At 36.8% G+C, this 14,368-nt stretch overlaps 1 protein-coding gene across 3 annotated transcripts in view; it reads right to left on the bottom strand.

Annotated features, from left to right (window-relative positions):
• Positions 1-391: 391 nt before the first annotated feature.
• Positions 392-14,368, bottom strand: part of PDGFA (platelet derived growth factor subunit A) — a 70,969-nt gene continuing 56,992 nt past the window's right edge. For 2 of the 3 annotated variants that reach the window (XM_069209837.1, XM_069209838.1), the window contains exons 5-6: positions 5,737-5,863; positions 392-3,607 (exon numbers count right to left, since the gene is read on the bottom strand). In XM_069209837.1, coding sequence (XP_069065938.1) covers positions 3,597-3,607; positions 5,737-5,863 — 138 coding nt within the window. In that variant the 3' untranslated portion in view covers positions 392-3,596. Of the gene's footprint in view, positions 3,608-4,999; positions 5,082-5,736; positions 5,864-14,368 lie in introns of all 3 variants that reach the window. The other variant, XM_069209836.1, reaches the window with a different exon arrangement.

Raw genomic sequence — 14,368 nt, forward strand, 5'->3', positions numbered from 1 at the left:
AAAGGTGGGCAAATTGAAATTACATGTTGATATAGAATGTGTCCAATAGAGAGGGAAAGTAAATGTACCAATTGCATAAGATACAATATTTAAAACCTGTCCACTGTGATAAAAAATGGCTTTCCAAAGATAAGTGGTGAATGTGGCTAGTAGGTAACAAGCCCAGTAACCAAACATTAAAGTAGGAACATGGCAGAGCTCTAACAGTAATGATTAGTTGTACGACATGGTACTGAGGTGTGACTCATATGGGAAGATGGAGCATCGAGGTCGGCCTCACGAAAATAGTACTTTTGCGCTCTCCAATACTCTCAAATAGGCTGCTGTTTCGCAAAGTTTGTAAATGAAAAGGCAGAAGATGTTATGAAAAATCTATACTTAAGAGCAAAACTGTTTGGCCAATCATTTATTAGAAATTACCAAGTCTAAGACAGGAACAGGCACATCTATTACATTTCTGTGATGAACAAAGGGGTATACTTTGGCTGCAACTAGACCTAGACCACTCTGGTTCACTTGGGCAAAATAGCAAAAGGCATGCAGGCTCCATAGGAATATGGAAACAGCATAAATATATTAGCAACTCTTGACTGGGATCTTCCTCTGTGGATTGTTGGACGTGCATTGTTAAAACTGCGGATAAATATCATCCATAAAGTTTTTTGATTAAAAATAAGAACAAGCCAAAATGAAAGAACTGGTCGTTGACTAGTTACAGACTTCTTTACATAAGCTACAATGAAGTCAAACAGAACCTACGAGTGGTTCCCCTTCGTTCGTTGCTACTCATAAACCTGTAGTACAAATTCCTGACATTTTGAAAACTGTTATTTTCAGCCTTCAAAGCATGGTTACATGATGGCTGACTCGGAATCAGTGCACTATTGGCAGGGCATCGTACTCTGGAAGGTTTGAATGAAAGCAGCATATTTATGTACCTTTACTATGACTTTCATAATTTCAGTGCAATGAACTGAGTAGTTAATATCCATATGCTTCATACACAGACTGGTACACAGACTGGTGAGAGTGTCAACACGTACGTCACGTTACTTTCATCTACATGATTTTAATGGATATATGAATTCTTTTTCATTAGATATCTTTTAGGCAATAAAGGACTGAGCAACATTATTGGCATCCCACTGAAACATAAATATATAAATTACACTTTTATACACGTTCTTTTGAACATAGACACAGACATTCATGTGCATAACATTATGAATGGTACACTTAGTTGCAAACAAGCATACACATGTATTCCAGTTCTGATGTAATGTATTTGTCTGGGAAGATCATCAAAGAAAAAATAAAAGTGGCTGACTGGCTACCTCACATTAGCATTTGAAGACAGCAATGCATAACAGTTAAATTGTTGTTTGAGTTGTGTTTTGACAAGGCTGCAGACAGTGGGAATATTGCAGGTACATAAAACGTTTCGAAATGCTTCTAAATCCTAATTAACAAGGATTTTCGACATAATAAAGAAACCTTCCCTTTCCGACTAGGATTTTCGGCACTAAAGCATACATTTAGAAATGTATTTTTACTGTTTGGCCTAGGTTAAGTTCACTAATATGAAGAACATTTTGAATGGGGGTGAAAAGGTAGTTATCTGGTCACTCTGGTTTCATTTTCTTTTAGTCCACGTTGTTTAAAACTTAAAAGTAGTAAGATTTACCGAACCCTTTTGAAATCGTTCGACCAAATGAAATACATAGACTCCGTGTTACAGGCATTGTGAAATAATGCCAATAGAATAGGCAACAGCTATCCCCACCTTTAAAAAAAAACTAGAATTTCAGGAACAGTTATGGCAAACTCTATTCAATGGCCACTTGGTCTTTGCAAAGTTTAAAACAAAAATTAGATAGCTACTTGTTTGGTCACTTTGTTGCAAGCAAGTTCCAGAGACTATTGGGCAACCAACATTCATTAGGTAGCCAACAATGGCATACCAACAGAATTGCATAGCGGCGTAGATCTGGATTGAATGGCAGGGAGGCTGGATTGTGCTGTAGCTGATAAAACCTTCAATGGAGATGATCAAGAAGGCTTTGATAAGCTGGTCATTTGGACCTTTTTCTATTTTGAGAAATTAGGTTGGACTTCGAGACTTCAGGGTGGTAGAATGGCTTAATCAGTCAGCCTTATTAATCAAAAGTCTACTTGCCTCAGAGAGAAATGCTTTATGCCACCAACCATCAATACACAGGCGTTTCTATGCATGCCCTCTAAAAGGAAAACTATATAACTCTGCCTGAATTTGGAAACATTTGCTATTTGTTATATGCCGCAGAAAGCAAGAGTTAATAGGACAGCCTGCCTTTGCGGTGCCAGCAATACGCAGCCATAGGTTATCTGATATTTTGTGCTTCAGCCATTGTTTGCACTGGTATCAGTAAAAATATGTCATTGTTTGGGACATGGTATTACAAAAATATGACCACAAATTCATTTTCTTTTTTGGTTCAAGAAAACATAAAAAGCTTTTTCAGTTATATAAAAACTGTTAATATTAGATAAAAATACAAACTTCAACTTTACAAAAAACACATCTCTGTTGAATACACATAAGCATAACATTTTTTTACCAAAAATAAAGAATTTAGGTTTATACGCAGCATGTTTTCCACATGCTACAGTGACTCGCTACAATGCAATTACAACAAGAAGCCGTCCATTCCACCAAACGAAACATTAAATAAAGTTAGTTATCTTGAAAATAAGGATTTGGCCAATACATAATAATGATAACTATTGGGAAGCTGGCACAACTCTCAAATTTCTTTGGATATCCTATCATTTATTTCAGCACATTTTGACATTATGGATGTACAAGTATGGTAAACATTTGTCTAGTTTGATGAGCAGTTTTTACTTGGGCATTCAAATACGTCTCCTTTCTTCAGCATGCTCCTCTGAGCCATACCAAGACAGACCATTATGTTGCACTGGCTTACACATAAAGCAGCCTTGTATATGTGTTATTCATAAATGGAGTCCGTCAAATAATAAAAAGCTTAGGCAAAGAGTAAAAAGAAAGCTTAATAATCACTTTATGGTGTACAAAAAAGTTTACTTAAGGCTCCCCAGAAGGTTTTCGTAAAGACTTAAAACACCACTGAGCAAGGATGCGTTGTTTCTTTAGCTTCTGTCTAGTACTTGATCATTTGGTACATTCCTGCTTCTTTTACAAGCCGTTAGACTATCAGTGTTCATCCATCTTCATCAAGAAAGTAGGCACAGCTCTTGACATAAAGCACCATTGACCGCTCTGACATGAGTTTGCTGTTCACTACTAGCTTTGTTGTTTTTGTGGTCCTTTTGGTATCTTCCATTTGGCCAACTGCCCTTTTCTGTGGCAAGGAAAGCTTCTCATTGTTTCACAGAGTGCTAACACACTTGCTTTGATGTCACATTACACAAATGTACATTGTTTCTTTGTTCTCTTGGAGTGTCCTTTTGAGTCAATCTTCACACACGAGAACAAAAACAGGAACACAGTCAATAAAGCACCATACATAGTAGGTTCAGGAATGTAACAAACCATGTACATCCATGTCCCAGATGGAAGTTTCTGTAGCTTATTTTCACCTCACATCTGCGGAAGAGGAATAACAAAAAAATAAGAATATAATTAACCTTAAGTGAAAAAAATGTACTTAAAAGAATAAACTGTACTAAAAAGAGGATTTAAAAAGCCATCACAATTTATCTAAGAGTAGATAATTGTTCCTTTGGAAAATCAGATTAGGTGCTACACCCAGTACATATTCTACTTAAAACATGATTTTAAAAACCTCTCTGCTTGTTGTCAGTTTCTAACTTGCCCTACAGAGAGATGAAATTAGTTTGCTATGGCCATCTAAAATTCACTGAATAAATGGGTCTTTATTGCCTACTTTTATGGTTCGAAGGTACTTTTTGCAACAAGCCACTGGTATAATAAAGAGTGAAAAACATTTTTATAGTTTCTTGCAGGAACCCCGAAACATAACCAAATATATGTCAGTCGTTGAAAATTGGAATGGGTCTGGCAATATCATTTAAAATCCAGTTGAATTGATGGCTCTGAAATTGTAAATAAACTTAATTCTGCTTATGGATTTATGTTTCTTCCAAAATGCCAGAACACCCAAATTCCCAGATTTTCCTTAACTACAGATAGTAGGAAACTGACCACTATCAACTGCGATGTAGAGACTTCCCTGAGTAATACACATTCTGTGATTTGGTGCAAACTCTATAATGCATACTGTAAGCACAGATTTAACTTTAAGGCAGTGGATCCTTAAAGCTCTGCTTTTATACCATACGACGGCTGAGATTAAAAATGCGGAATATCCAAATATCTGTGTAGTTAAGGTATATTCTAGCACCAGGTCTTAAGATGCATTTGTTAAAACATAGAGGTTATAAGTTGTGATCCTTATAACCTTCATCTGCAGTAAACATATACCTATTAAAAGGGGGGTTTGATGTAGTCCACACTACCATCACTGGCATAGGACATTTTGCATTACAGAAAAGTATGTAGCCGGTGGCAACATCTAAAGCCTATTCCGTGGGTCATGCATAATGTATAATGTACTATACGTACCAGCACCCTCTCAGCTTGCTCTCTGAAACACAAATCATTTCAACTATCAAATGCGCTCATGCATTATCAGGTGATGCTTTGACCTCGGGAATCAATGGTGAAGACACAAAAGCAAAAGGGATGACACTTCAGATCACAGAAGCTTAAGCAGAAGCACCTTAAAAGGGGCGGAGAGGGAAAAAGCCCAAGAATGCCAAGTTTTTTTGGTGATGTATAGCTCAAAGGGAAAATACCAGCAGGAAGAATTATCAAAGCCAATCATAGCTAATCTCTTTGCAGCCTTAAGGTAGCAAGTGTCAAGATTTGAAAAAGTGATTGTGTCAGTGTGATAAAGTATTTGATTACGTTTTCATTGCTTGTGGTATTATTTTGTAACAACTTTTTAGGTCCTACCTGATTACCAAACACATCCAGAAGTTTTAAGTTGGTTTTAACTTTTTTCGCTTCCGTTTTTTACCTGTTTCCCTAGGCTTTCCTGTTAACATAAGGGCAGGGCTGGTAAAGAGCCCTACGGAAATGCACGTGGTTGAATATTGACACAACAAATACCTGAGCTGGCTGTCCCTAAAAGAAAACCGATACTCCTTGAATTTCACAATTTTTACGAGAATATGAACGTTAAAAAGTTTCTAGGATATTTAGTAACAACAACCTCCCAACATTTTACAGGGGACTAGTTACCACAAGGAAACATTGCAGTGATTTATTAATATAGCACAGTCTTACTTTAGGCAAATAAAATGCAATGTGATTTATATGCATACAGCCAGCCCCTCAATACAAGTATCAAAACATGCACTTGAATGAACGGTCATTTCAATTCCCAATGAGAGCTCAGATATCCTACATGCTGTTTTAATTAAGTTCGAGTATATTCAAATGTTTTCATTGCAAAAACCTGGTGCCTACGATACAGTACAAATGAATGTGTTCCTCGACTTCCTCCGGGAAATATACATAATGCACAAGCATAGTCGCCTTGAATTCTTTTGTATTTACACTATAGTCACACTTCTTTTCTCCATTTGCATCTGTTGCTCAATCCAAACTGAGCGCAAAGGACTGCACTATTGCAAGGAAAAGGTTACGAGTTCATAAAGAAAATGTAAAGTGAAATGTTAAATAATTACCTGTTTCTTCTTCCCGATAATCTGAATTAGAACTTGATGCTGTACAGATGCATTCCAAATGTTCTTCTAACCTGACGAGGACTTCTTTTAATTTGGGTTTTTTCCTTATGTATTCTACTTTTGCTACCTGTGAAAACAAAACAAAGGTTGATTTCTTAAACACATATAATGTGTAAATAAAGTATTCATAAAGGTATTATAAACAACACATACAAGTGAGCACACAATAACAAATTGTTACACGTGATGCCGGCTCATATTTCCAGCTAAACAGAAAAGTAACTGCCTCCTGTTTACAAAGTTATTAAATTAATAAACGTATGTCCTCTTGTTGATAGCTATAGCATCAGACTACGTTAAAATACAAGCTGCAACTACACAATATTTACAGATTATCGCACTTGCAAGTTGCAGTAAAAATGCCCATGGCTTCATAACAAAGGTGGTGATATAAATATTAATATAACTGTTAATCCCTATTATGGAACTTCACTAATTCAAGTTCATTCACCACCACGGATTTTGTCTTCAAAGGGATAAACAAATAATATGCATCAAAGGTTAAAATTAGAACTCTTACCATGAACCACAAAAACAGTACCAATACGAAACGAAAGGACACAAAGACAAGTACAATTGATAGTAGAGAGCGAATTAGCAGGCTATTACTTATGATGATATGTGACAATTTGTGACTTCATATGTAGGCGTAAATGGTTTCGTAAAGGAGGAATACAAACAATATAATGTCTCAGTTAAAGAACAAGGACATTGAAGATACTGGGCTATCTCAGGCCACAAAACACGCTATTTGATAAAGATGGTCACACAGTAAGTAGTAGATGTTACCACTGGTAGAAAATCTATGTTTCTTTTAAAGTTTAAGCATATCATTTGTTTTTACATATAAGGTTCAGAGTTGTGTTCACGACCCCCATAGCTCATGTAGAGGGGCATACAGTGTCAGGATATGCACCACTTTTTGCCCTGGATTTAATAGCGCTGTACTATGACTTAAATCACAAAATAAAAAAATAAATGCTGAATCAAATAAATAACATTACTATAATCAGGTGATAAAACTAAAAAAAATCTGAGTTCAATGTCCAAATGTTGGGGGAACAAACTGAGCCTACGAGAAGTAAGCTGGGAGAGTAGGCCTCACAAAACTGTTGATTCTAGCTTGGCTTCACTCCTAACTCTGTTGCAGTGGAAAACGGACATTATTGATTCTGCTGAATACCAAGGCTTCATTTCCAACTTGATAATTAACCTCCACATACACTTAAATAACATGAGCAAAAATGCTCAGTCCCAACCACGACTCCTAAGGACTACTAAAATATCCCATCCTGGAACAGGATCTCAAATCAATAGTGCAGTTGTTAGTGCCCATAAAGTTAGACCAAAAAAGATCCCTACTTACTAGGATTTATAAAGTGCATTGTATTGTAATAAGCCTGCTCTAAATTGTTTGGCTCAGTTAGTATCAATGAGTGAATGCATTGCCCACATCACCAGAATTCTCTCAACTCTACAATGGTTAGCAAAGGACAAAATATAAATGTAGAACATAGCTTGCTTTGTGCGTTTAGTACTAAATCTAGGAGCAGAAACTGAGCATTTCAGAAAGGGGTCCGTGTTCCCTTACAAAATCTTAGAATCTCCTTTTGGAATCTCCAGAGTTTAGGAAATGTCACAGCACAGGGATTCTCAGGCAAAGTCCTAAAAACGTCCTCCCGCCAGAAATGACAGATTTGTTGGTACAATGACAGTAACACATATAACTCATAGAGCATGAGTAAACACTGATCTCAAATTAGACCTTTTGGAATCAAACAGCATTGGAAATGTCTTGGTGTTAATAAGTGAGATACTATAAATGAGATAGTGGCAGCATAGACTAGAAGGTTCAGAGTGTGTTTCTGATCCTTGTGACATTTGCTGTGCTTAAATATTTGATAAATAGCCTGATCATTTTGGACTGTGAAAATTACAAATTGGAGACTGTCCGCTAACAGACATGTCCAGTAAAGGTATGAAGTACTTGGGCTAAATGCGTCAACTCACATGGAAAGGACTTTTGTGAAATGATATAAAACATCTTTGAGTCAAATTCAATTAGAAAGGTTGCCACACAGTGGAATAAATACAGCCTAAAGCTGTATTTACCATTATAAAGAAGAAATGTTGGTGTTTGTTTAACATTTAGAGGTGGGTCTACAAAGTCAATGAGAATTCCAGCACTTTATAGTCGGACCAATTCACTGTTGGGAACAGTGAAATTGTGATATGTTTGGAAAATGAAATCTAGTGTTGGCCTTTTGATAATATAGGTTTAGGAACAAATACAAACATGTCAATTTATATAGTTTTTGTTTTTTACTTACAATTTCCTCTACAAGTGAACCATTCTTAGAAAGAGTCAAACCATTTGATTGACTGCTAACAGAATAGAACAAAGATCTAATTTAAAATAGAGATTTTAATAAATTTATATGTGCCATTCGACATAGCAAAAAAGAATGAATGAAGGACCCACAAATATCTGGACGTGTGGGTGTTTTCTAAAATCAACAGGAAGAAACAGAAGAGAATACCTGCAAACTGGCTTCTAATACCAGACTTGTTGCCATGGAAATTACACCAAAATGATAAAACTTCCATGCACAAAAAGGTGTTAGCAAGGGTAAAATTCCATCATTCCAAAGCATGTGAATCAGAAACAGAGGCTGGGTATTTAAGACCAGAGCCCTGTTGGATGACTTAGAACATTGATGATTGAGTACTTGTTAGTTTTAAATAATTCCAATACATTTCTCAGTCAGCCAAGTTTTAGTTCTGAGGAATAAAATGTAGTTTTCGTCTATGAAAACATTATGTACATTTTGCACAATATTATGATTGAAGTTTAAAAAAGGGAATTCTTGAATTTTAGTGGTCAGAGAGGAGTATCAACATATTCATTTTCAACTTATCAATAGTATGCTGTGGTAAACACATGACAGTAGCAGATAATACATGGAAGACTATTTGCAATCCTGAATTACTGCTTGATCGGAATTCACTGGACTGTCAAATTCAAAAGCCCTTGTGTTCATGCACACTGCAAGTCCAAATCCCAAATCCTAATTCAAAGAACTGTAAATTCTACTTAAGACGACTGGTAGGAAAAAACAAGTAGGCAAAATTTTCAGCCATCATGTAGGAGTGGAAACGTGGAGTTCCCAGCGAAGGGGCAGACAGTGGCCAATGGGAAGAGGATGGAATCCCACAGAGATTCACCATAGTGGGAATTGAGCACCATTAACAAAGTTTTTCCACCATCTTAGTACATGTAAAATTGCTCCAAAAAACAGGTAACAGTAAGTGTGTAAATTGAATGCAAAGGTTCCCCTCGCATCCTTATATTTTCTAGGTGGAAAAAAAGACAAACTAGTTAATCGAGCAAATATACGACTCCAACACACTTTCTTATGCCAACTGCCTGACATTGGACAATTCTCAGGAGAAAGTGTAGGATAGTAAGAATATGCATCAAAACACATGATTTGTTTAGAGTTCCATTCACAGTCATGAAGATTTCTGTAAACCTAAAAAATTGATTTCTGTACATTTTGCAGAACAAGTGTATGATGTGTAGAGTTCTAACTTTTTCTTGATTCTACATAGATCAGGCCAACGGTTTCCAGAAAGATGAAGGTAAAATGATTTTAAAGTACAGTGGTAGATTCAGAACACCATGGTTCGCATATAGCAGATGACACCTCCTGACTTAACATTCATTCAACAATAACCAAGGCCTAATCATTAGTATCTTTAAAGTAGCTAGAATTTCCATAAAAAGACTCCGGAGAAGCCTTCGGTAATAATCGGGAGTGGGTTAAGCAAAGAAACAAATCCCACAAAACAGTCAGATGTCCATCCTTCAGAAACGAGGAGCTCCATCTCATTAAAACTCATTCACTGCTATGAAGACACAGTTTGCCATTCATCCAGCATTGTTACAGCATTCTCTGCTCACTAATGAACAGAATGGATTTCTGCTTTTTAACACCCTCTGTCCTCGGCTATTTCTGCATTTTAAACAAAAGAGTTTGAAAATGTAGAAGACAATCCCATTCAATATGTCATGACAAGTTAATGTCATGACAAGTTAATGTGTCAGTCGATCACCACTGCGATGTGCAGTAGAAGATACTCACTTTAATAAATAAAGCAGAGCCTCTCAGTTTTGAGATGTTTAGTTTTATGGAAGAAATGTTTCACAAAATTAGACAACAGAAAATAGAGTGGAATTTAAATGCCCTCAGATACTATTGCCATCATTCTAAAATACATGCAAAAATAAACAAAATTCAGAATTAAAAATACAAACCAAACAATTCTGGGCTGACTTCAACTACAATGAAACTTGAAGTTTTAATGTGGAGAAATGGATTAGTCTCTTTCCACTGCGGATATGGCACATTTAATAAGAACGGACAAATAATCTACCTTAATTTTCTATGAGACTCTTGTGTGAAAAAAAGAGAAAATATCATGAAACACCCAGTTATGGAGTGGGAAATAGAAGAAGCCTTTGTTCAGAAATGTTTCCTAGCTACATAATGTGATATTCTTTGCTAGAGCTTCTCTGAAAGTAATCTCCCTAGGCACAGAATGAAGGAATTTGGCTTCGAAACTAGTAATTCAGAAGTAGAAGGAACCAACATAATAAAGTTGTCCTGAAGAACACGTAAAGGAGTGGATGGGCCTTACAACATAAGACAGGGAAGATAACATTTACTTTTAAAATGGAAAGAGCAGACAGTAGCCCTCCAAATAGAAGAGCCTCAGGATTAAAGTCATTTCAAAATGCATTCTTGACAGGGTAGTTCATTATGTTTCATAAAAGTATGAATTTGAAGGGCAAGAATAGTGTAATTTTTGAAGAAATAGGTGCCTCGTGTGATTGTATTTCTTTAAAATTAATACAGCAAATACAGGCTTGCCACTATTCTATATTTACAAGATGTTGTGAAATCAAACGTGTGTGGGTTAAAGCATAAAAGATGGGTTGCAATTTATGAAAGCATGAACATTAAAATGAATTAGGAATGTAATCAATCTATCAATTAAAAGAATAAGCTGTTTTATTCTAATATACAGTGAAACAGTCAAACCAAGGAGAAGATTTTGACAGGATGATTGGCACATTTGAAAAAGAATCTGCAATCATTGTGTAAGAAAGGGTATGTATTTTATGAAGTGTGATCAATATAAACTCCATAATACTGATGTTAACAATAATACCCAATATTGGTGTAAATGCACAAATAAGCCCTGTTTAATTACAATGTGTTGATAAATTAAGCTAGTATAAGTTGAACTTCTCATTTTCAAATAGCGTGTTTCAATTAAGGGAATGATTGCGTCAAAATGTGTTGGAAAACACTGTTCACTGACGTCTTTGAAAGGAATTACGTTCCTTGGAATTATTTAAATTAGTTTAAACAGTGTGAATCATTTGCTACTTTAGGCAAAGGATTAAGGTGAAACTTACTTTTGTCATTTCGAGAAAGAGGGGACCCTATGACAAAGTAAAACACATTTGAAAAATGTGTCAATATACAATTTTGTACAAAGGACACTGGGTATCCTGGGGTTCATGAAATCTGTTGTAACCAGCACTTAAATTGTAACAGAATTAGTGCGGGCCCAAAGTTTTGCTCCGACGTCCCTAGCTAGCCAGCTCTATCAGAGGTCGGGTGCCGAATATCAAGACTGCATAGCCTTTATTCCACCTCCAGCCTCTTTAATCCACCAACAGAACCTCCTTGTCTTTTATTCTCCCTCTTGTATTGTATTGTAATTGTATTGTAATAGTATTTATATAGAACTTACTACCCCTGACGAGGAGTCGAAGCGCTTTTCGGCGAGTAGCACGCTACTCCGGAACCCAACAAGAATTAGTGATGGATTAGTATTGGGAAATATGAGTATAGTTTTAGTATTATTATGAGTTAATTTGAGCCACGGTTATGAGAGTTTGTTAGTTAGATTGACTGGAGTAATGGAGGGGTGGAGGAGGAAAGAAATCCAGAAGTGTTAATTGGGAGTATATCCCTCATTTACTCATCCCATAGGCTTGGGATGAGTAAAGGGGGATAGAGGAGGGAAGAGTCTGTGGAAGGGTTAGGGAGATCAAAGTAGAAGGGAGAGATAAATGAGGGAGAATTTAGTAGGGTTGTTTGGGAGGTCATGGTAGTAGAGTGAGCTTTTGTGAGTTAGATGTGCAAGCGGAGGGAAGAGCTTAAGCAGAGTTATTTAGGAGATGAGAGTAGTAGAATGGATTTGGGATGAGTCAGAGTGGGAATGGAGGATAGATTGATAGAGACATGACATATGATGATGGCTAGATAAGTGTGATAAGATGAGAGCAGGGATTCATAGACATCTAGTATAACAACCCTCCTAGGGGCCATGTAATGACCCACAAACATGCCAAGCACAGAACAGCATACACACATACATGTATATATATATATATATATATATATATATATATACATACAAACACACACACATACACGCATGAATACACACACATATGCACACATATATTTACATAAAATACATAATTAGAACGGTGACTAAATATACTTAGTCGAACGGGTTTGAAGAGTGTGTGTGTATTTTATTGTTATGACATAGTAGCAATACATATTTTCTAAAGAACTATACATAACTAGAAATAGACACATAATCAGAAAAAATATTTATCAACATAGGCATATGCAGTCCATAGTTGTTTGAATATGGTGGTTATGAAGGAAATAGCCAACTTTTGAGTAGTTTTCTGAAGACAAGAAAGTTATCTGTGGCTCTTATAGTTGGGGGTAATGAATTCCATAGTTTGGCTGCTTGAACGGAGAAGGATGTACCACCTATAGTCTTTTTCTTGTATGGTGGTGTTCTCAGGCGGGGTGCCAATCTTGAGCGGAGGTTTCTATGCTGGATGTATTCGGTTATTTTGTTTCTGATAAAAAGCGGTCCTGTTTCATGTATAGCTTTGTGGATGATACAAAGCAGCTTGAAAGTGCATCTTCTGGCAACAGGTAACCAGTGTAGTGCTCTCAAGGCAGGGGAGATGTGGGCTTGCGGCGTTCTGAATATGTTGTTGTTTTTTCATAATAGATAGAGATGATCCATGCTAGAGGCCATTGGCATAATCCAGTTTGGATAGAACAAGCGAGATAGTAGCTTGCACCTTGTGTGGAAATCCGAGGTGGGAGAAGATGCATCGTAGAGTCTTCAAGGTGATGAAGCTTGTTCGTGCTAATTTGTCCACTTGGGCATTCATAGTTTACTTGGAATCCATGGTGATTCCAAGGTTTTTAACTTCCTTGGATAATTGAGGAGGTGGTCCGAGATCGTCAGGCCAGACGCACAGAGGGTCATAACTTTTCCAGTCACCACAAATGAGTATTTCTGTTTTGGAGGTATTTAGTTTGAGATGGCTCCAGGTCATCCACTGATCAAAGGCTCTGAGGCAACTGAAGATTTCGGAGTTTTCAATGTTTCTGGGGCATTCCAATTTAAGTAGTATTTGTGTGTCATCTGCATAGTTGTAGCATGTGAGATGGAAATCATTGATCAGTTCTGGTAATGATATCATGTAGATGTTGAAAAGCAAATGTGAGATGATAGATCCTTGGGGGACCCCTGCTTTTGTGAGGTAGGGTTTTGGACAAGAAGGGGGTCGAGTAGATGATATTAGATCTTTTTTGAAGATAGGAAGTAATCCAGTTCTTTTTCAACCATGCTTTTTCCTTTTGGCGCTGTTTTTCCATCGTTCTCTTAATTTTTCTTTCTACCATTTGTGTTTTTCACTCTCATGCTCTGGATCAAAGTTGGTTAGAAAAAATAAGTACAAGTGGCAAAAATGATTGCCACTGGGCTCTCCCTGTAACTACTGGGTCAAACTAAGCCCTTGCTAGCATGCACATTATAGTAATGTATGTGAGGTCCAAGAAAAGTGTAGGCATGTGGCAGACAAAATCCTTATGAAGAAAGAACGCCTAAGGATTATTTGTACATCAAACTAGCTTTTTGCAGAACACCTTGGGCACAGTGCACTGTGGTCTAGCTACCTGTCATGAAAAGTATTTTTACAACCCACACCATGCTATTGCAAAGGGATATTTTCTTTTATGCCCATGGTGAGCTGCACTGTGTGTCTCCTAGTATCATGCTTAGATAGAGCAGGGTAATATTACACACTTATTTCAATTTCATATTGCACCAAAATGACAGCAATAGGAATTGCAGAAAGTAAATGCATGGGAGGAAAGTTGAAGATGACACAGGCATTTAATGTGCTAGACAGCAGGGTTAGGTTAGAGTTGGCTGAAGTACAAACAGCCATGTCGGTATTCTGCGTAGAAAGTTAGCAGAGAGAGTGCAAGAGTTGCTTCGTGTCATATGTTCATCCATCAGGTGTTCTTCGTTGCTATTGCTTGGGTTTTTATATTTATCATGACCTCAAAGAAACAGTTATGTTTCCAGAAGACCAGTTTATTGTGGCCTCACAATTTATTGGAAGTGTACCACAGTTTGAGATCGCCGGCATCTCAGTCATTTAGATGGT

The sequence above is a fragment of the Pleurodeles waltl genome, chromosome 10, assembly GCF_031143425.1.
Source record: "Pleurodeles waltl isolate 20211129_DDA chromosome 10, aPleWal1.hap1.20221129, whole genome shotgun sequence".
NCBI lineage: Eukaryota > Metazoa > Chordata > Amphibia > Caudata > Salamandridae > Pleurodeles > Pleurodeles waltl.